The sequence below is a fragment of the Nicotiana tomentosiformis genome, chromosome 9 (assembly GCF_000390325.3).
Source record: "Nicotiana tomentosiformis chromosome 9, ASM39032v3, whole genome shotgun sequence".
NCBI lineage: Eukaryota > Viridiplantae > Streptophyta > Magnoliopsida > Solanales > Solanaceae > Nicotiana > Nicotiana tomentosiformis.
Window position 1 is genome coordinate 106,833,092 of NC_090820.1, and position 21,638 is coordinate 106,854,729.

The 21,638-nt window shown below is 35.7% G+C and overlaps 2 protein-coding genes and 2 pseudogenes across 2 annotated transcripts; all 4 read right to left on the bottom strand.

The window, feature by feature from the left end:
• Positions 1-2,879: 2,879 nt before the first annotated feature.
• On the bottom strand, positions 2,880-3,847 carry LOC104101092 (chlorophyll a-b binding protein 50, chloroplastic-like). Its single transcript, XM_070185857.1, has one exon. The coding sequence runs from the start codon at positions 3,765-3,767 to the stop codon at positions 2,964-2,966; it is 804 nt and encodes a 267-aa protein (XP_070041958.1). The 5' UTR covers positions 3,768-3,847; the 3' UTR covers positions 2,880-2,963.
• A 5,773-nt stretch (positions 3,848-9,620) lies between these two features.
• Positions 9,621-10,755, bottom strand: LOC138891390 (chlorophyll a-b binding protein 91R, chloroplastic-like; annotated as a pseudogene).
• Positions 10,756-12,555: 1,800 nt separating this feature from the next.
• LOC104101095 (chlorophyll a-b binding protein 40, chloroplastic-like) lies at positions 12,556-13,538 on the bottom strand (annotated as a pseudogene).
• Positions 13,539-16,054: 2,516 nt separating this feature from the next.
• LOC138891369 (chlorophyll a-b binding protein 16, chloroplastic-like) lies at positions 16,055-17,025 on the bottom strand. The gene has a single exon (XM_070185858.1). The coding sequence runs from the start codon at positions 16,950-16,952 to the stop codon at positions 16,152-16,154; it is 801 nt and encodes a 266-aa protein (XP_070041959.1). The 5' UTR covers positions 16,953-17,025; the 3' UTR covers positions 16,055-16,151.
• Positions 17,026-21,638: the final 4,613 nt, after the last annotated feature.

A 21,638-nucleotide genomic window follows, 5' to 3' on the forward strand; every position in this document is an offset into this window, starting at 1 on the left:
TTGTGTGCACATATGTGGCATGAGTTAGCCAAGCTAGGCTTCTTCTTACTTATTGCTTGCTACTGGTCTTTTTATGATGCCAAAAGGGGGAAAAATAATTGAGGGAGAACAAGCTGGGGAACAGATTCAGGGGGAATAAAGGTTATGTGTATGTCATTCCGGTCTTCAATTATAAGTTTGTCATCATCAAAAAAGGAGAAATTGATAGGTTATATGTACCTCGTTATGTTTTGATGATCTAACAAACTTAATGACAAGAACCAGATAAGGAACTTGATATACATCCTCAATTACTTAAAGAATAACAAATCTCAGTTCGGGAACGTGGTTCAATTCTTCAGAGTCCAAGATACAACAGGGGGAACAGATCGACATCAGTTTCCTTGCTGACAGTACCAGTCAACTCCCCACAGTTGTAAAGTGACTGCAACTGTTCCTCTGCACACACGCAACAGTGTAAACAGTGGAGCAGTCAACTTTAAGGGGAATGCCTTTGTACCAAACATGCTTACATCATTCAAGTGAGGTCACTTATGCAATATTAATATGAAGGAAAGGCAAAATAATACTTGCACATTCAAGAACTCATCAAGCATTCTCTCAAGTCTGTGTCAATCTTGCAAGTGATTCTCAAGGGCATCAAGAATAAAGAACAACATAACCAAGGACCAGTTCTGTGTATTGAAGTTATTACATGTCCTTAGTTGTGTTGTAACTTTGTTAAAGCACTCTACTTGTAATTCCTACTTAGCTTAGTTAGAAGCATTGTGTAAGAAATCTTTATAAATCATAAACCCTTGTGTTTGTGTCTTGGCTAGAGTTAGTCGAGTTATAAAGTCTTTGTAATAGAGTTATACAAAGTGGCTTGTAATAGATTGTTACAAGTTAGTGAGGGATTAAGAGGTTAATTCCTAGGTTTAAAGTCTTTGTAATAAAGTTATTACAAAGTGGCTTGTGATAGAGTGTTACAAGTTAATGAAGAATTAAGAGTTTAATTCCTAGGTTACAATAGGTTGTAATCTAAAGTTGCTCAGTAGTGAAGTTGAAATCCTACAAGGGTAGGTCATGGTTTTTAATCCCACTGAGCCGGGAATGTTTCACGTAAAACTCCATTGTGCCATTTACTTACTGCAGTGTTGCGTGTGTTCTGTGGGAACTAATAGAGAACCTGGTTCTCTATATAGTTTGGTAGACCCTTAAATTCTATCAATAATGAGAATAGAAATGGACCTAATAATGACTCGCAAACTGTAGTGTTATCTATTTTGACGAGAATAAAATCCTAGTTCTGTATATAAATGGATTTACATTTTTGACTGCCGATGAGCAGGTAATCTCACAATAATGGCTAAGACCAGCTATTTGAATTTGTTTTGATCCTTGTAACTGGTTAGCAAGTTATTTTTCGATCTCTTGATTACACATTATATTACTCTTAATTCCCTGGACTGTCCTCCTTAAATAATGATTAACATATTTTTTTTATATACAGGACTTTAATATTGGTGTGACCCTTCCCTGAATCCTGCATAAACGCGAGATACTTTGAGTACCGGGCTATCCTTACCTTTGAGACGTGCATTTGATTATTAGTTACTACATGTAAGATAGTGAAAAGTTAGATAAAGCTTGTTCAGGACTTAACCATAGATTTTAGTGGGGATCATTCACAGACGGATCCAAGATTTTAAAGTTGGCTGTTGTGAGAACAAGAGCAGCAAGTCGTAGTTGAGCTTGTTTTGATGACATTCTTTCAAGTCATCTGAATAGGTAAAGACGCAAATTAGTTTTGCACTGTTACCTATTAGTATTACTATAATAAATAATAAAACAATAATCTTTTTGAAACAGTAAACAGAAACAGAAAGTTAGCAGCAACATGAAGTCAAAATAATATCTGAAAAAATTAATTTCGGAATAAATTGAGCCCATTGAATACATAGTGTGTCCTTAAGAAAATTATTCCACTCAAGTACCCGAGGTGCTGGAATATTATCCTCCCAGGATAGAACGATTTAACTCACCGGTGTATTGGTACGAAAAACCACGGTGTCAGCGAACCACTCAACGGTAGTAAATCACACTGAAATAGATTTGTGCAGAAGAAGAAGTGTTGAAGTTCAGAAAATTCGTAAGAAAAAATTTGAGGAATCAAACGAATTTATAGCCAATGGAAGTACTGTTTCTTAAAATCCACAACTCTTCAGAACAATCACTTAAAAATGGGAGGAAAATTTAAATAAAAATCCGGGAAGAAAGTGAATCGGGTCGCGCACGGATCCGGTTCGGATTGGATATTCAGCTAATTTAATTAATATTTTATTAAATAATTAAAGAAATTTTATCTAAAAAGATTAATCAATCAATCTATCTCTGACCAAATTCGAATTCGTATCCGAATCCGTATCCGAATCTGAATCCGAAGCCGAAGCCGAGCCGAGCCGAGCACACGAGATGCTTTGAGCACCGGCCTATCATTACCTTTGAGACGTGCATTTGATTATTAGTTACTATACATGTAAGATAGTAAAAAGTTAGATAGAGCTTGTTCATGACTTAACCATAGATTTTAGTCGGGACTCATTCAGAGACGGATCAAGATTTTAAGGTTGGTTGTTGTGAAAACAAGAGCAGCAAGTCGTAGTTGAGCTTGTTTTGATGACATTCTTTCAAGTCATCTGAATAGGTAAAGAGGCAAATTAGTTTTGCACAACTATATAGGTGATTCAAATCTAAATTGTTTGCAGGTAATGCTTTGTTTAATTGTTTGCACCACATGGGATTCTTCTTTTGAAAATTTGACTTCAACTTTCAATTTCTCTGCTTTGCAGATTCTTGTTTGCACTTTGGAACACTGCTTCTTATGTTCCAAAACAAAATTAATATATAATCTCTTGTATTCACAATAGCTTTACAAGGCCATAAAACAAGCAGATAATAGTGTAAATTCTATTCTAAAAGCTTCACTTTCCAGGGACAAAGTTTGTGGCATAGGCCCAAGCATTGTTGTTTACTGGGTCAACAAGGTGGTCGGCAAGGTTCTCCAATGGACCCTTTCCGGTGACGATAGCTTGAACAAAGAATCCAAACATGGAGAACATAGCAAGTCTGCCATTCTTGATTTCCTTAACTTTGAGCTCAGCAAAAGCCTCTGGGTCATCAGCAAGGCCCAATGGGTCAAAGCTACCACCGGGGTAGAGTGGGTCGACAACCTCACCAAGAGGTCCACCGGAAACACGGTAACCCTCAACGGCTCCCATTAACACAACTTGACAAGCCCAGATGGCTAAGATGCTTTGTGCATGGACCAAACTTGGATTGCCCAAGTAGTCAAGTCCACCCTCGCTAAAAATTTGAGATCCAGCCTTGAACCATACAGCTTCACCAAACTTGACACCATTACGGGCCAAGAGCTCAGGGAAGACGCAACCAAGAGCTGCAAGCATCGCCCATCTGCAATGGATCACCTCCAACTCACGGTTCTTGGCGAAAGTTTCTGGATCAGCTGAAAGTCCGGCAGTGTCCCATCCATAGTCACCAGGGAACTCACCAGTCAAGTAACTTGGGGCCTCACCAGAGAATGGACCCAAGTACTTGACACGATCAGGACCGTACCATGGGCTACCAGAAGAGACAGGCTTAGCCTTGGTAACAGTCTTCCTCATGGTAACTTTCCCATTTCCAGTGATTTCAGAGGAAGATGGTGAGAGTTTTACCGCCTTTCCGGCAAATGAAGAGGAAGAGAGAGCCATTGTAGCAGCTGCCATTATAGAAAGAAGATGAAAAACTCTTGAATGCAGCTACTACACAGAAAGAATGTTTGTTTTGTGGCTTGAGTTTCATATGCCCTGCACCAGCAGTATTTAAATTAATCTGAAGAACAAAAGTCCTTACCCTAGAATATCATTATCTGTTTTCTCATTGGTGGAATACATTTTTTAACTTGGTTCATGTCCATTTGGCAAAGTTCAGCACCATGACTAGATATTTTTAGATACATTATGTAAAAAATCTAATCCGCTGCAATTTTCATCTCTTACTGCCAATCCGGAGTTGCCACGTTTTATAGTGGATTATTCGAAATCAAGTTGACCAAGATTCATATTTTAATAAGAGCAACTCAAGGCCATGCAATAGTTCACACATTTGTTTGTCTGTCTATGAAATCATAATACCATTACTTTATGAGTGGTGTATATACTACTTCATCAGACAAAAAAAAAAACTTGAAATTTAGATAATATAATGCAAGTCCAAGTGTCCCCATGATCAACTTGGATGCATGAATTGAAGGTTAAACTTGAATACTTCTTTGTAATGGATGTAGAAAAACATAAAGAATATAAAAACAAGAATGAAACGTTTTCTTCTTCTGGGTAAGAAATCAGTAAATATCATATAAGTAATTGAAGTTGCAGAAGTGACTACGTACAACGTAATTTTGGATATGAATTAGTCTGAGTCAGTGGCAAGGGCGACTCTAAGGCTTTGGGCAGTGAAGTTGTTGTCCCTAAAATTTAAAGGCCCCAAATTTATTTTAAACTCTTATTATTATTATTATATACTATTTATTTTATACAATAAATTTATAAATTATGATAATTTTCTTCTCTCATTAATTAAGATATTTGCTTCACTCTTCAATTTAATTTTATCCTTTTTATATAGGAATTAAGTTAGATATATCGACAACATAATGAATTTCTTTACAATGTTCCCTGAAACTATATGAACACAAAAGCATTCTTGCACCGATTTTCTTTTAGTATAATTTGACATATCATACAATTTATTTTAGCTATTCACCTATAAGTGCTACTTAATAGAATGAACAACGATCATTGTTTAAATTGATCCGAACCGTCAATGCTCAAAATTTAAACTATTACATTATGCACGTTTATTTCTTTTTCTTGTTTGTGATGATAGGCAAATTAAAATTTTCAGTTTGAGTTTTGGACCTTAACATCCGATAGTACACCACTTTATTATTTGTGCTCTTCTTCCTTTTTCTTTTTTTGTTTTTTTAAATTCGCTTTTTTTGTCTTAAATGATTAATTTATTAATTAAAAAATAAATTTTGTTGTTAGTATAAATATTTTATAAAATAAATTTAAGGGCCTCTATGATTTCGCCTTAATCCACGAGATCCGTCGAGTCGCCTGGTTAGTGGGAGGAGAAATTCCTAGCAAGGAGCGCTTCCGGCTTCCTCCTTATTAAGTGAGACCTATGCAATGGGATCTGGACTAGTCGCTAGGGGTGTCGATGAATATTTATAAACCGGCTAAATCGACCGAACCGTACTTTACCAAATCGATTTTTAGGTTTCTTTTAATAAAATCGTAGGTTTTTATATAAATCTATAATCGTACTGATAATTAGGGTAGATTTTTTATTTTATGAAAATAAACCGAAAAATACCGAACCGCACCGAATAAATTTATAGTATGAAAAATATATTTATATATTAAGTTTAAAAATAATAAAGCATTAATTTTTTTCTTGGGCCTTGAAATTATGAAACAGTTATGACCCGACAAGTAATTAAACTCAAAATCCTAATTCACAAACCTATTATGCTACTCCTATTGAAACTAAATTATTTTCAGCATATTCATTAGCAAGACACAAGGTATTGTAGCGATTATGAGTAGCAAATTATAATGTATTGAATATATTTCCTTTCATATAATTTAGATTTATCTTTTTGAATATTTAATCTTCTATAGACTTTATTCTTGAGTTCCAGCTTGATTAATATCTTTCGTATTTGCTTAGTTTCTTTTACGTTATTGTAGAATAGTTGATTAATCTATACTTTAGCCATATTTCATGTTTTCTTAATTCATCACCTTTTAAACTGTAAAAACGTCTAGAGAGTTTTGCCAAGTCTTACAAAAGTATGTATGTTATTGCATTCTACTTCTACTAGTGACTTTTACATGACATTTAAAATAAATTATTGAAAATTAACCAAACTGTACCAATACCGAACAGAAACCGACATGATTGGGATGGTTTCGAAAAATCTAATTTTGGTTATATATAATAGAATAACCGAAAAATTAGTATGGTACAAATTTTATAAAATAACCGTCCGAACCGAACCATTGACACCCCTACTAGTTGCGGCCATTTAAACTCTTGTATTTAAATGACAAAAGTCCTTATCCTAGAACATCATTTTCTGTTTTCTCATTGGTGGATGACATTTTTTTAACTTGGTTCATGTCCATTTGGCAAAGTTCAGCACCATTTAACATGACTAGATATTTTTAGATACATTATGTCTAAAAAAAAAAAATCTAATCCAGTGCAATTTTCATCTCTTACTGCCAATGTTAAATTGCCACATCAGATAGTGGATTATTGCCAAATTCAGTTCCTAGAGCTTATTTTAATAAGAGCAACTCATGGCCGTGCAATAGTTCACACCCTTCAGTTTGGCTGGCTATGAAATAATAGGACCATTATATTACTTGTATGAGTGGTGTATATACTATTCATGTGACAAAAGAAAAATAACTTGAAATTTAGATAATGCAAGCAATGTACCAACAGCTTAGCTCCCATGATTAATTCTTATGCTTTATCGTAATGGAGGTAGAGAAACATAAGAGTGAAATATTTTCTTCTTTTGATTAAGAAATAAGAGTATATATGATAAGTAATTGAAGTTGCAAAAGTGACTACAACCCTGCCTTGTGGTCCTTGTCGATATAAAATGGGCGTATATGCAGCTAAGTATTATGCTCATGGCCATTTCATCACTCTTTTTACGAACGATTACATGCAATTAACTTTTAATTGACCTGATTGCGTAAAACTAATATATGTAGCCAGTGTATAACAGTTAAACTCTGAAGTATTATCGCGCACTTTTTTAATCTAGCTACAGTCTTTTTCTATTTTAACGACGATACTATCCTTGTTCTGTATAGAAATGGATATACATTTTTGACTGCTGATGAGCAGGTTACCTCACAATAATGGCTAAGACATTTGCAACAGCTATTTGAATCTGTTTTCATCCATGTAATGTCATTTTTATTGTCACTAATCAGCAAGTCATTGTTCGAGTTCTTGATTTTATATATATATATATATATATATATATATATATATACTGTTGGCCCAAGTGAAGGTTAGTTTTGAAAATTGACAAAGAAAGTCCAGGCATGAACCAGGTTCATCCCTTGTGTGCATAGACACGGGCAGATTTCCTGATCGAAAAGATTGCATGATAATCGGCTTAATGTATGCATATTTTGATATATACCGCCTCACATTTTGCTCATGTCTCGATGATTTGAGATGTTTAATATGATTATTTATCCTAAATTTTGGTATTTCTATGTGTAGGGATCATTCGGATGCAATTTGGGACGAAAGGGCGCGAAATCGGGACAAAAAGGCAAAAAGTAAAATTTGAGGGTCACAACGAGCGTGGGGCGCTGGCTGTGGCGTAATTTACAGCAGCTAAAATATTTGAGCGCCAGGGCTAGCGCCCCACGCTGCCCTGGACGCTCAAGACGGGAAAGTGTCCCTTTTCGACTAGGACTCGGTTATTTCGATCCCTAGACGCCCCCAACTCATATAAAAGCCAACATAAACCTATTTTAAAAGAGGGAGGATGTTTTGAGAGAAAAAACACAAGCACAAAGCCGTCGTGGAGGCCGAAATTCATCAAGTTCCATCTTTCTCTCACCAAACTTAGTAATTTTTATGTTTCTTTGTATGATTTGTTGTTTGGCTACCATGTCTATGTGGAGCTAAACTTCACGTTCTATGGTTGTGGTTCTTTCATGACTATTGTTATTCTGATATTGATTTTGTCTTCTTGATTTATCATATTGGTTTATTTATTCAATCTTGCGCTTAATTATTTAATTGCTTGATCACCAATTGAATACTATCTACGAATCTAGAATTGAACTCGAAAGTGGGAATTCTAGATTGCATATAGGATTGAGTAGAGCAAGTTCTTGAACTCGGGCATCGGGGAACGGATTCGTGGTTAGGATAGACATATACCTAATTGCCTTGCTTGGTTGATTTACAGGAATTATAAATGCGTTCTTGTTGATTCTAACTCCATAGACATATAGGCGTTAGGTTAGCTTGAATAGGCGAGTAAGAACTCGACAGATTCTTATGAGCAATATTAACCCTGTCAACCAATAAGCTAGATAAATTAGTCGGTCAATTCAATTGAAGAATACAATAGGATTGTTAGATAGCCCATAACCCTAGATCGTTTTCATTACATTGATATCATAAAAATCTGCTCTTTCTCTGTTCAAAGTTCATTATTTATATTTTTTTATTTAATTAGTTTAGAATCAAATATTTTTAGGTTTAATTCTTGTTTAGATAATTATGATAGTCTAATTTAGTTAATAGTTAATCACAAGTCCTCGTGGGTTCGACATCCGACTTTTAGTCACTTTATTACTTGACGACCGCGTATACTTGCATGTGCGTTTGGCTGCATTGATAAGGAGAAGGACTCCTTAATCAAAGAGAATACTATCCAAGATAAGGGAGGAGTTAGAAGTTGAGATCAACTAGAACTCTTCCACCAAGGAAGAGTAGCATTAGAATTCTAGTTATTTTATACTCTACTAACTCTATAAATCGCAGGATGTTCTCATTCAACTGGGATGCACAAAAGCAGAAGTTAAACGTGAATTGAGAGCAAAATAGTAAGGTATTTTGCAAGCAATTCGTGTGTGATTCAAGTGTGCAAACCTGAAGCTATATGAACTAGATAAAAGAACCAGTTTCAAGTGTCTGTCTTTTATTCTAGTTCAATTGTAGTAGGTGCTTTCATATTGTACCTTTCAGCTTTATCTAGAGGCAATTGTAATAGGTACTCAGAGTATTCAATTTAGAGTTAACTTGAAATTGTCGCAACAGTTGGAGGTTGTGTGCCACAACGGGATTAGAGTTAATCCTAAGTTTACAAAAGTGTTTATAAATGCAGTTTTTGGCTCAGTGATTTAGTGAAGAGTTTTGAAAAAATCCTACTGGGAAGTAGGTCGTGGTTTTTCACCTTTTGAGCCGGGTATTTTTCACGTAAAAAATTCTTGTGTTCTTTAATTTATGTATTTATTATTTCGCAACAGTAGTATAAAGAACACATAGAAGAACCAGGTCATTCTATAATCTGTGCACGCGAAAAATTGGACACCACACAAATCACCCCCTCTCCCTCTCTCGTGTGGTACTGAAGTATAAAACATATATATATATATATATATATATATATATATCTTATACATATACATGAATTTAACGACACCTTTGAGAGGTGCATTCGATTATTAGTTACTACATCTAAGATAGTGAAAATTTAGATAGAGCTTGTTCAAGACTTAAGCATAGATTTTAGTAGGGATTCATTGAAAGACAGATCCAAGATTTTAAGGTGGTTGTTGTGAGATCAAGAGCAGCAAGTCGTAGTTGACCTTGTTTCATGACATTCTTTCAAGTCATCTGAATAGGTAAAGAAGCAAATTAGTTTTTGCACAACTAATTATAAGGTGATTATTGATTCAAAATTTATATTATTGTTCGGAAATACTTCTCATAGTTCTAAAAAAAGCAAGAAAATAGAAGATGTATAACAGTAGGTAATGCCTAGTTAAATTTTTTGCACCCCATGGGACTCTTGTTTTGAAATTCTGACTTGAACTTTCTATTTCTGTGGTTTGCAGATTCTTGTTTGCACCTTGAAACACTGTTTCTTTTGTTCCAAGACTTCTGAAGTGCCAACTTGGGAGCACTTTTTAACCCCTTTAACTTGTATACTTGATTTATGAAAAGAACAGAAAATGTAATTGAGAAAGAGACAGTTACTGGAGACCAAAAACAAAATTAATATATAATCTCTCACTTTCCAGGAGCAAAGTTTGTGGCGTAGGCCCAAGCATTGTTGTTTACTGGGTCAGCAAGATGGTCGGCAAGGTTCTCCAATGGACCCTTTCCGGTGACGATAGCTTGAACAAAGAATCCAAACATAGAGAACATAGCAAGTCTACCATTCTTGATTTCCTTTACCTTGAGCTCAGCGAAAGCCTCTGGGTCATCAGCAAGACCCAATGGGTCAAAACTACCACCAGGGTAAAGTGGATCAACAACATCACCAAGAGGCCCACCAGCAACACGGTAACCCTCGACGGCTCCCATCAACACAACTTGCCAAGCCCAAATGGCCAAGATGCTTTGTGCATGGACCAAGCTTGGGTTACCCAAGTAGTCAAGTCCACCCTCGCTAAAAATTTAGGATCCAGCCTTGAACCATACAGCTTCTCCGAAATTGACACCGTTACGTGCCAAAAGCTCGGGGAAGACACAACCAAGAGCTCCAAGCATCGCCCATCTACAATGGATCACCTCCAACTCACGGTTCTTGGAAAAAGTTTCTGGATCTGCTGAAAGTTCAGCTGTGTCTCACCCATAGTCACCAGGGAACTCACCGGTCAAGTAATTTGGGGCTTCACCATAGAATGGGCCCAAGTACTTGACACGGTCAGGATCATACCATGGGCTACCAGAAGAGATAGGCTTCGCCTTGGTAACAGTCTTCCTCATGATGACTTTCCCATTTCCAGTGATTTCAGAGGAAGATGGTGAGAGTTTTACTGCCTTTCCGGCAAAAGAAGGGGAAGAGAGAGCCATTGTAGAAGCAGCCATTGTAGAAGGAAGACGAAAAACTGTTGAATGCAGACACAGAAAGAAGAGTTGGTTTGTGGCTTAAGTTTCATATCGTCTAGCACCAACTGTATATAAATGAGTCTCAAGGACAAAAGTCGTTATCCTAGAATATCATTATCTGTTTTCTCATTGGTGTATGTCAATTTTTTAACTTTTGCATTCTCGTGGATTTATCAAAGTTCAACACCAGTAAACATGACAGGATATGTCTAAAAAATCCAACACAATGTTGATTTCCTTTCTTACAGCAATCCAGAGTTGCCACGTCGGATAGTGGATTATTGCAAAATTCACATCTATAAAATCTGGCCATGCAATAGTTCACACACTGGCCATGAAAAATCTTCTCTACTTCCTCAAAATAAGCATAAATGGTAATATCTGCGTGCACATTACACTCCCTAGACCTCACAAGCGAAATTACTTTAGGTTTATTGTTGTTGTATAATGTATGTCCAAATATCCTAGTAACCAAGCTCCCATGAATTAGGGGTGTTTTGGTTTTATAAAAAAAATAATCGAAAAAAAACGAAACAAACCGACTATGAAAGTAGTTGTATATTTTCATATAAATTTTATAAAATTTTATGGTACATATATTAGTCATTTGTATTTTTAGTCTAGTTCTTTGCTATTATAATAATCTAATTCTTTGCCTTTACATTCTAGTTTGATTGCCAGTATTCTTTTGCTATTTTTGTGTTAAAAATAATTAATTTTTAATTTGAGTACTTAAATTATTCATCACTATTTGATTCAATTATCATCAATATATCTTGGTAAATGATAGATTTCTTAAAGAGCAATTGATTTGATAGTGTTACGTTGAAAATATAGTCGCCGAAATATAAATTTTGGTAGTGTATGTCTCATATTTAAGAAAAAAAATCGATAAATAACCGAAAAACCAACAAAACCAAATCGATAAAAACCCCCCACTTATTTGGTTTGGTTTGGTTTGGTTCCAATATTTGAAAAAATTACTTTGGTTTGGTTTCTTTTTAGGGAAAAACCGACACAAACCGAACCATGAACCCATGAATGACTTTGATGCCTGTAAACTTTTAATTATTCTTTAATTTCATTAATTATTTTTGCGCTGTCACAGATGGATTTGTGATTTCAGCTTTGATTTTTTTTCTTTCTAGTTGTTTTGATTTTGTTTCGATTAAAATATTCTTCCCATTATTAAAAGGAGCCAGTGTTCAAGGCAGAATTAATAAGCCGTCAAGGCAGGACGGAATGAACCAATCTCAGTCAACGAGACGTACAACAATCCAATGAAATGATAAATTGTTAGTTTGGAAAGCTAGCTTGTATAGAATCATCAAATCTTGGTAAGGCGTGAAATATGAGAATATATCTTAAAAGTAAGTGAAGTTGAGGAAGTGACCATATGAACGTAAAAAAAGGTAATTAAGACCTAATAAGAGAAATGAGCTTAGCACAACTTTGACTACCTAAATGAGCTTAGTACAACTTTGTCTACAACTTTGCATTGTGGATATGTAATGGTTTATATGCATTAATAGATGCAATCTTTAGACATGAGCCTAATAGTTAAAACTGCTTTTGTATAATTGTAATTCTTTTGATTAATTAGTTCTGCAGCGTTTACTATATATTGTGGAGACGACATAATGTTTCTGCTCAGAAATGGATTTAATTAGAGCTTTTTGACTGCTGATAAACGGTCAGGAACATTTTGCTGCTACCACTTTTGTTTTCCAAGACTTCTGAAGTGCCAACTATTGGGAGCCCTTTTCCTCCCTTTTAGCTTGTATTTGACTTATGAAAAGAAGGGTAAATGTAACTGATCGAGAAAAACAGAATTACTGGAGTCCAAACAAATTCATATATAATTTCCTGTAATTCACAATAGCTTTACAAGGTCATCAAACAATCAGCTAATAGAACGCACTATATTTTAAGAGCTTCACTTTCCGGGGACAAAGTTTGTGGCGTAAGCCCAAGCATTGTTGTTTACTGGGTCAGCAAGATGGTCAGCAAGATTCTCCAATGGACCCTTTCCGGTGACGATAGCTTGAACAAAGAACCCAAACATGGAGAACATAGCAAGTCTACCATTCTTGATTTCCTTAACTTTGAGCTCAGCAAAAGCCTCTGGGTCATCAGCAAGACCCAACGGGTCGAAACTACCACCTGGGTAGAGTGGGTCGACAACCTCACCAAGAGGCCCACCAGCAACACGGTAACCCTCAACAGCTCCCATCAACACAACTTGGCAAGCCCAAATGGCCAAGATGCTTTGTGCGTGGACCAAACTTGGGTTGCCCAAGTAGTCAAGTCCACCCTCGCTGAAAATTTGGGATCCAGCCTTGAACCATACTGCTTCACCGAACTTGACACCGTTACGTGCCAAGAGCTCAGGGAAGACGCAACCAAGAGCTCCGAGCATAGCTCATCTGCAGTGGATCACCTCTAACTCACGGTTTTTGGCGAAAGTTTCAGGATCGGCTGAAAGTCCAGCAGTATCCCAACCGTAGTCACCAGGGAACTCACCGGTCAAATAGTTTGAGGCCTCACCAGAGAATGGGCCCAAGTACTTGACACGATCAGGACCGTACCATGGGCTACTAGAAGAGACAGGCTTGGCTTTGCTAGCAGTCTTCCTCATGGTAACTTTCCCATTTCCAGTGATTTCAGAAGAAGATGGTGAGAGTTTTACTGCCTTTCCGGTAAATGAAGAGGAGGAGAGAGCCATTGTAGAAGCTGCCATTGTAGAAGGAAGATGAAAAGCTCTTGAGTGCAGCTACTACACAGAAAGAAGAGTTGATTTGTGGCTTGAGTTTTATGGTCTTGCACCAAGTGTATTTAAATGACTCCAAAGGACTAAAGTCTTTATCCTAAAATATCATTATCTGTTTTCTCAGTGGTGGATGACAATTTTTTATTTGTATTCTGGTCCATTTGTCAACATGATTAGATACTTTAGATACATTATTATGCCTAAAAAATCTAGCTCAATGTTGATTTCTTCTCTTACAGCAAATCCAGAGTTGCCACGTCTGTTATAGGATATTATTGCAAAATCCACATCTAGAAAATCATGGCCATGCAATAGTTCACACACTTCTGTTTGGCTGGCATATCAAATATGACCACTTGTATTATTAGTGGTGTATATACCTCTTCCTCACAATGAGATCACAAAAGAAAATTTTGATATTAAGAAAATGCATAGTACAATAGCCCAACACTTCTGTTATGCGATGCGATTTTGAATTAGTTTAATTAGCGAGTTAGGGATACCAAATGATTAAACAATTAAAAAAAACAAGTCTAACACTTCTAAATATTTTTTCATAGAAAAAGGAGAAGTATGAAAAAAGAAAAGGAAGAAATTACAAACTTTTCTTACAAAATACTCAAAAAAATCTCCATGTCATATGCATTATTCTTGTAGTGACACTTTCAAGAGGTTTACTGATCAAATCCTTTATTCATGGATCATATGGTTATCTAGTAGTTGGAAATAAAGGTCTTGTTTAATTTCAATATTTTTGACTCAGTAATTGCGGTCCCGTTTGTTTATAAAAAAACAATTCCTTTTTTACAATTTTTTTTTTCAAAAAATTGTGTGTCCATGAAATTTTGCAAGTTTTCGAATTTTTTTTTGAAAATGAGTTTTTCAAATTCAAAATTTTCAGTAAAACTTTTTTCACCACTCACAAAATTTTAATATTTTTTCAAGTAAAATGCATGTTCAAACATTATTTCAAATTCCAAATACCATTTTTCAATTTAACTCTAAACACTACTTTTTTTCAAAAATTATAATTTTTATGTCTACTACATATGCAACTCCTCCTGACTGCTGAGCAATGATTGACTACCATTACAATTACATTCAGTAGAGAAGGTTTGATTGAATTTCCTTTAACATAACTTGTTCTTTTTCTAAACCAAGGAATTCCGGTTTCTTTAAATTCATGTTATAACTAGTATTTATGGTTGCCTAATGGGACGAGACAGGACAGGACAGGACAGGACAAGATGCATTTAGGGGGACGGGATGGGATGTAAAAACAAGAGTTCTGGTTTCTTTAAATTCATGTTATAACTAGTATCTATGGTTGCCTAAGGGGACGGGACAGGACAGGACAAGATGCATTTAGGGGAAGGGATGGGATGTAAAAACAAGAGTTATGGTTTCTTTAAATTCATGTTATAACTAGTATCTATGACCAGAAATAACTACTATTAGTATCTTTCGTTGATGTAAAATTTTTTTATACTATCGAATAATTTTAGCTGTTGTAGCAAAACATTTGTCGTAGTTCTATGGTTATAAATCTCACTATTTATGAAGGGCTTACTGTAATATGACCAAATTTTCATGATATAATATCCATTATAATAAAATTTGTGGATTGACATTTGTCATGATATAATATCCACTATTAGGCCAAGGATTTCTTGCTATAAATAGAGGAGCTTCTCCTCATTTGTAAACACACCAATTCAAGAGCTTTTTACTCTTGTCTTTCTTTCTCCTCATTTATTTCATTATAGAGTATTTTGTAAGAGAGTGAGTGTTAGGAAATACTTGTGTGAACCCTTTCTTTAGAGTGATCTTGTGAAGTTATTCTCTTGGGGTATTTGGGATTAATTAGAGTATTTAATTACTCTAATTTTGTACTCTCTTTTGTACTCTTGTTGGTATAGTAAAATTGCTCATCTCCGCTTGTGGACGTAGGTCACCTTTACCGAACCACGTTAAATTTGTGTCTTCTTTATCTTCTTTAATTGCCGTTATTATCAACTTGCATTGTCTTTGTTATTATCATTATAACGTTATTTGGATAAATTTCGCACTACCCTATAACCCGATCCTAACACTTACTAATTAGATTATAGATTTCTTTTGGTTAATATGCTAATATAAAAATATTTTACACAATCAGCATGTATAAGTTAAACTCATACTACTTCTTTCCATCCTACTACACTCTTCCCTTTGGTATTCATAAGTTATGAAAGGATGCATGGATTTTTATACACAATTTTTAATGCTTTTATTTCGTTAGTTTTTTCCCTGACAGAGATGGATAAAAAGGCCTGCAATGATTTAAGATTATTTTTCTTGTTGCTTTTGATTTTGGTTAGAATCAGTTTTTCCTCCTATTGTCAATCTGCATAAACATATCTTCTGATCATTGTAATGGTGGTAGAAAGGCCTGCAAATTTTTGTTGAACATTGAACCGTTTTGTTGTTACTATTATATTTGTTTTAATCCTTCTGAAATGTCAAACTTGCGCCATTTGAGCTTGTATTTAACTTAAGGAAAGCACGGAAAATGTAACTGAGAACTACACAATTAAACAAAATTCACATATATATGATATTCACTAATTTACAATAGCTTTACAAGGCCATCAAAAAATGTGATATTTTGTTTCTAAGAATTTCACTTTCCGGGGACAAAGTTTGTGGCATAGGACCATGCATTGTTGTTAACTGGGTCGGCAAGGTGGTCAGCAAGGTTTTCCAATGGACCTTTTCCGGTGACTATAGCTTGAATGAAGAATCCAAACATAGAGAACATGGCAAGTCTGCCATTCTTGATCTCCTTTACCTTGAGCTCAGTAAAAGCTTCTGGGTCATCGGCAAGGCCCAATGGGTCAAAGCTACCACCGGGGTAGAGTGGGTCGATAACCTCACCTAGAGGCCCACCAGCAACACGGTAACCCTCAACGGCTCCCATCAACACGACTTGGCAAGCCCAAATGGCTAAGATGCTTTGTGCATGGACCAAACTTGGGTTACCCAAGTAGTCAAGTCCACCCTCGCTAAAAATTTGGGATCCAACCTTGAACCATACGGCTTCTCCAAACTTGACACCGTTACGTGCCAAGAGCTCGGGGAAAACACAACCAAGAGCTCCAAGCATGGCCCATCTGCAATGGATAACCTCTAGCTCACGATTTTTGGCGAAAGTTTCTGGATCTGCTGAAAGTCCGGCAGTGTCCCATCCATAATCACCAGGGAATTCACCGGTCAAGTAGCTTGGAGACTCACCAGAGAATGGTCCCAAATACTTGACACGGTCAGGACCATACCATGGGCTGCCAGAAGATAGAGGCTTGGCCTTGCTAGCAGTCTTCCTCATAGTAACTTTCCCATTTCCAGTGATTTCAGAGGAAGATGGTGAGAGTTTTACTGCCTTTCCGGCAAAAGAAGAGGAGAGAGCCATTGTAGCAGCTGCCATTGTAGAAATAAAATGAAATACTATAAAATGTAGCTACTACACAGAAAGAATATTTGGTTTGTGGCTTGATGAGTTTAATGGGCTTGCACCTACTGTATATATAACCAAAGTCCTTATCCTAGAATATCATTATCTGTTTTATAATTGGTGAAAGACAATTTTCTATTCTTTGTCTTTGTTTCATGTCCATTTGGCAAAGTTCACCACCATGCATAATATTTTCTTAGGGTATTATCGCTTTTAGCCCGCGTTAAAAATTATTTATATTTGGTAGCCGAAAAAGTATATAAAATTTATATAATTTTTGTATATAACATACATAATGTGTATATATATACAAAAAATATATAAATTTTATACATTTTCGGCTATTATTTTTAGGAAAAATGACACTGTATAGCTGCTGTAAAAATAATGGCCGAAAACATGTATAAAATTTGTATATTTTTTGTATATATATATATATATATATATATATATATATATATATATATATATATTATTTTGTATGTTGTATACAAAAATTATACAAATTTTATACACTTTTTCGGCATCTAGATGTAAATAGTTTCTGACGGGGACTAAAAGTAATAATACCTCTTATTTTTACAGCAGCTATACAATATCCATTTTTCCTATTTTCTTTTTAGATACAATATATATGTTAAAAAAAATCCAACCCAATGAAGATTTCCTCACTTAGAGCCAACCCAAAATTGCCACGTGTAATAGTGGATTTTTTGAAATATCCACTTGACCAGATCATAAGAATAACCTCATGCTCATGCAATATTGTCTTGCAAAGAAAGTCGAAAAAGTGTAGGCCCTAGATATTTCCTGCTGACCATACTAGAGATATAGAATGGATTTTTCTTGGATTCACTTATAAGCTTTTAATTTTCCAAGAGTTTTGGAGTAATGGTAAAGTTGATTGCGTGTGATATCCAGGTCACAGGTTCAAGTCGTGGAAACAACCACTAATGTTTCCATTAGAATATGTTATCTACATCACAACCTCAGAAGATGCAACCTTTTCTCGAACCCTGCGTGAATTCGAGATACTTTGTGCACCGGACTACCTTTTTCCTATCTACCAAAATTTTCCTCGGGTTTTACCTTAAGGATCTGATGGTCTTCATCGTATTGGTAACTAAAGGATAGAACTTAATCAATTATTAGCAAATGTATCGTGTAGTTTATACGAAAAAGGGCCACCCCGGACTATTAGAGTTGGTACAATGATACCCTCCGTCCATCTATTTTGCAAAAATTGCCTTCACCGTTTTTTTTTCGGCTCAAGACTATCCTTACGACTAACAACCCTGTTTAGGTTAAAAAAAAAAACTTTAATTAATGTCTACGTGTCTTCGTCTCATTGGCGTAACATAAAATTCACCCAAATTAAAATGTACCCACCCGTATGTAGAACCTATATTCAAAAGACTTATTTTTCTTTTCTCTTCTCCTTCTCAAAGCGGCATCCTCTACTCTAAAAAATGCATCACCTTATCAATCTCTCTCCCTCCCCCTTCCACCCCCCTTCTAGCGTATGTGCGTTCATATTCTTATTCTTCTTCTCATACTTTTTTTTGACCTTGCACTCTATTTGAATAATCACTACAACTACCATTAAAATTTTATTTTCAGATAACTAAAATTTTTAGTCACCAACACTTTACATCATACAACTTTCACCCGAATATATGAAAACTAACATAGAGTCAATGGTAATGGTCATTGAGCATTTGCAATAATTTTTGGTGTATATTTCCTGACAACTCGCATCCAATTTCGACTAAATCAGAGTTTTATTTATTTTTTGCTCAGACCTCGACCTTTGTCTTCTACATGGGCTCACCATAGTCTGAAGATCCAATCATGTCCATAAATTAAGCTATATATAGTACGAGGATGCTCTTCAGGCTATATTCCTAATCCGACTTGGCTACAGGGATTGATGCTGGGGTGGATGCGTCGCATCCACCTCGTCCTCCACTTCTCAGCTTCGCATGCTATGGTGGATGCGTCGCATCCACCCTTTGTTCCTCCTTCTAAGCTTTGCCCAGGTGCGGATGCTATGGCGGATGCTATGGGCCGACTTCACTGCTAAGGGTGCACGAAATCTTTTTTCTCTAGATTGGATGCGATGCATCCAACCCCTCTTCCTCTACCTAGAGCACCTTTTCTTCATAATTTTGCACTCCAAACACCCTAATTCATCACACACAACTCAATTAGTCATAAAACCAATAATTAAATCATGTTGGGCATTTTAAGGATCAAATAGCATCAAAAAGCGGTTAAAACATGGGTAAAGTAACATCAACACATATCGAAATATGCCCAACATCACCACCCCACACTTAAACCTTTGTTCGTCCTCGAACAAACCATCACTATATTAGACGAAACAAAATTAAGCTCTTATCATTTAAAGCATACTACACTTATGACCATGGTTATTTGCTACAATTAGGCTCTAGAATATGCATCACATACACTTCCCTTTACTTATGCCATTCTTCAAAAATATTCGAACAAAGACAATATGGTCACAACAATCCTAACCTCAAAATCCGACTCAATGTCACAATGCATTCATGGCTTGAACACCCAACATCATAGAGAAGTCTAATAACGTTACCTATCCCTCGTGAAACCATGTGCCCTCACAACAAGAACAAGAGAGCGAGTTCAATCCATACATTCGAATCTCATGATCAAATATATTTTAATGACTCACATATATCAAAGAAAATCGCTCACTCTCACAAAGAAGTCACATGCATACAATTGGTACCATAGGCTTGCCCTTAATGTAAATCTCTACTAATGTAAGCTCGTTCGATCTAAAATCAATTAGGACTTTTTCATGGTTGTAATGTGGGCTAAGGGACGGGTAGAATATATTTTAGGAATAGTGACTCAACCTCCTAAGCACTTTAATACATCATCAAATAACTTAAGCGCAAATTATTCAACACCACTTCAATTTCACAAATAATATCACCCCCAACAATATTTCATGTTTCTTTAAGCACTACTTAAATTCATACCCACTAGCAAGAACAAGATAACAATTTATTCATCTATATTTTTCTTTCTCTTTTTTTTTTTTTATGATTTCCGCTAGTGTTGTAGTATTTTACAAAACAAGTGCACATATCTTCCTTTCATTAGTTCCACTCAAAAGTCACCCCACACTTAGTCCCTTCTTACTTCTTTTAGCGCTCATCTAACAATTGAAGTGTGTGAATACCTAATTTTTGTACTATTTTAACACCTCCTAAAGTCATTAGTGTTTTGTGGCTTTAATTATATTTCTCAATTTTTGTGTCTTTGATTGCATATTTCCTATCATAAAAATACCAAAAAAATAGTTCTTTCTTTATTTGTGTATTTTAGGAATTAACTAACTATTCAATTGGTGAATTAATCTAGTTAATTGATCATTTGAATAAGTTACTTAATTAATTTATTTGTTTGTATAAATTTATTTTAATAAGTAGGATTAAGAAAGAAATTGGGCCAAATTTGAAAGAGAAAGTGGCCAAAAATGCAAGATAAGGGGCTGCCTTTGAAAGGGTCCGAAATGACGTAGTTTTGCCTCAAAACTACGTCGTTTCATTAAGTGACCCAAGATCAAATCTCATCCATTGATCACCCCTTGATCTAATGGTCCATATTTGATCTCTCAAGAGGTATTTAAAGCCTCAAAAATCTAAAAAATTCCCTCATTTCCCCTATTAACTCTTTCTCTCTTCTCTCTCTCTCTCTCTCTCTCTCTCTCTCTCTCTCTTCTCTCTCTTCTCTTCGCCGCCGTCGCCGGAAATCACCCACCGGCGGCGGACCACCTCCAAACAGCTCCAAATTAGCACCATATAATCTCCACAACCTCCTCTTCCCATATCTCCAAACCAATTCCTTCAAAAAACCCTCAAACTCCTTGAATTTTAGATCTAAGAAACTTTAGCCGCCACTTTTTGGTCCAAATTCTTGAAGCTCCGGCTAACACCACCCTACAACACATACATGAATGGATAGAGCTCCACGAGACCTATATTTTCCTACCCATTTCACCCCCAAAATCCCCATCGCCGCCGACCCGCTCCTCGCCGCCGCCACGGCTCCACTGCCAAAATGCCCCGAACCCCCATTTTAGCTATTTTTCGACTCAAAGACACTCGTTTCTTTTGGCGAGATGCTGAAACACATTTCGTTCTAGCATCTACCTGAAAGAAACATGCGTTTCGGAGTCGGGTAGTCACCTTTTAGCATCTCCGGCGTCTTCTCGTGGCTCGAACGGTTTCAAGCATACTTGTTAGGTATAATCGTCATCTCTTTAATTAATTTTTGATTTTTTTTAATTTCGTAGATTAGTTTCTAATTTTTTTTATTTTTTTATTTTTCTGTTTTGGTTATTTCTTGTTAATTAGAGTTTCAAGTTAGGTTTATTTAATTAGCTATCTCTATTAAGTTTAGTAGTTTGTTAGATTTGTTATTGATTTAAATATGATCTTTAGTGTATTAGTTAAATTGTTCACTTAGTTAGTCGATTATTTAGTTGTTGTTAGTCGTTGTCCGATTGTTAATGACACTCGTTCTGTTTTGAGCATTAGTTTATGAATTTAGTTGTTTGTTTAGTAATTAGTTTGCACAAATCGAATTCATTCCCATCAAGTTGGT

Coding starts and splice junctions, on each gene's coding strand:
- LOC138891369 (XM_070185858.1), bottom strand. CDS start 16,952: ATGGCAGCTGCTACAATGGCTCTCTCCTCTTCTTTTGCCGGAAAGGCA.
- LOC104101092 (XM_070185857.1), bottom strand. CDS start 3,767: ATGGCAGCTGCTACAATGGCTCTCTCTTCCTCTTCATTTGCCGGAAAG.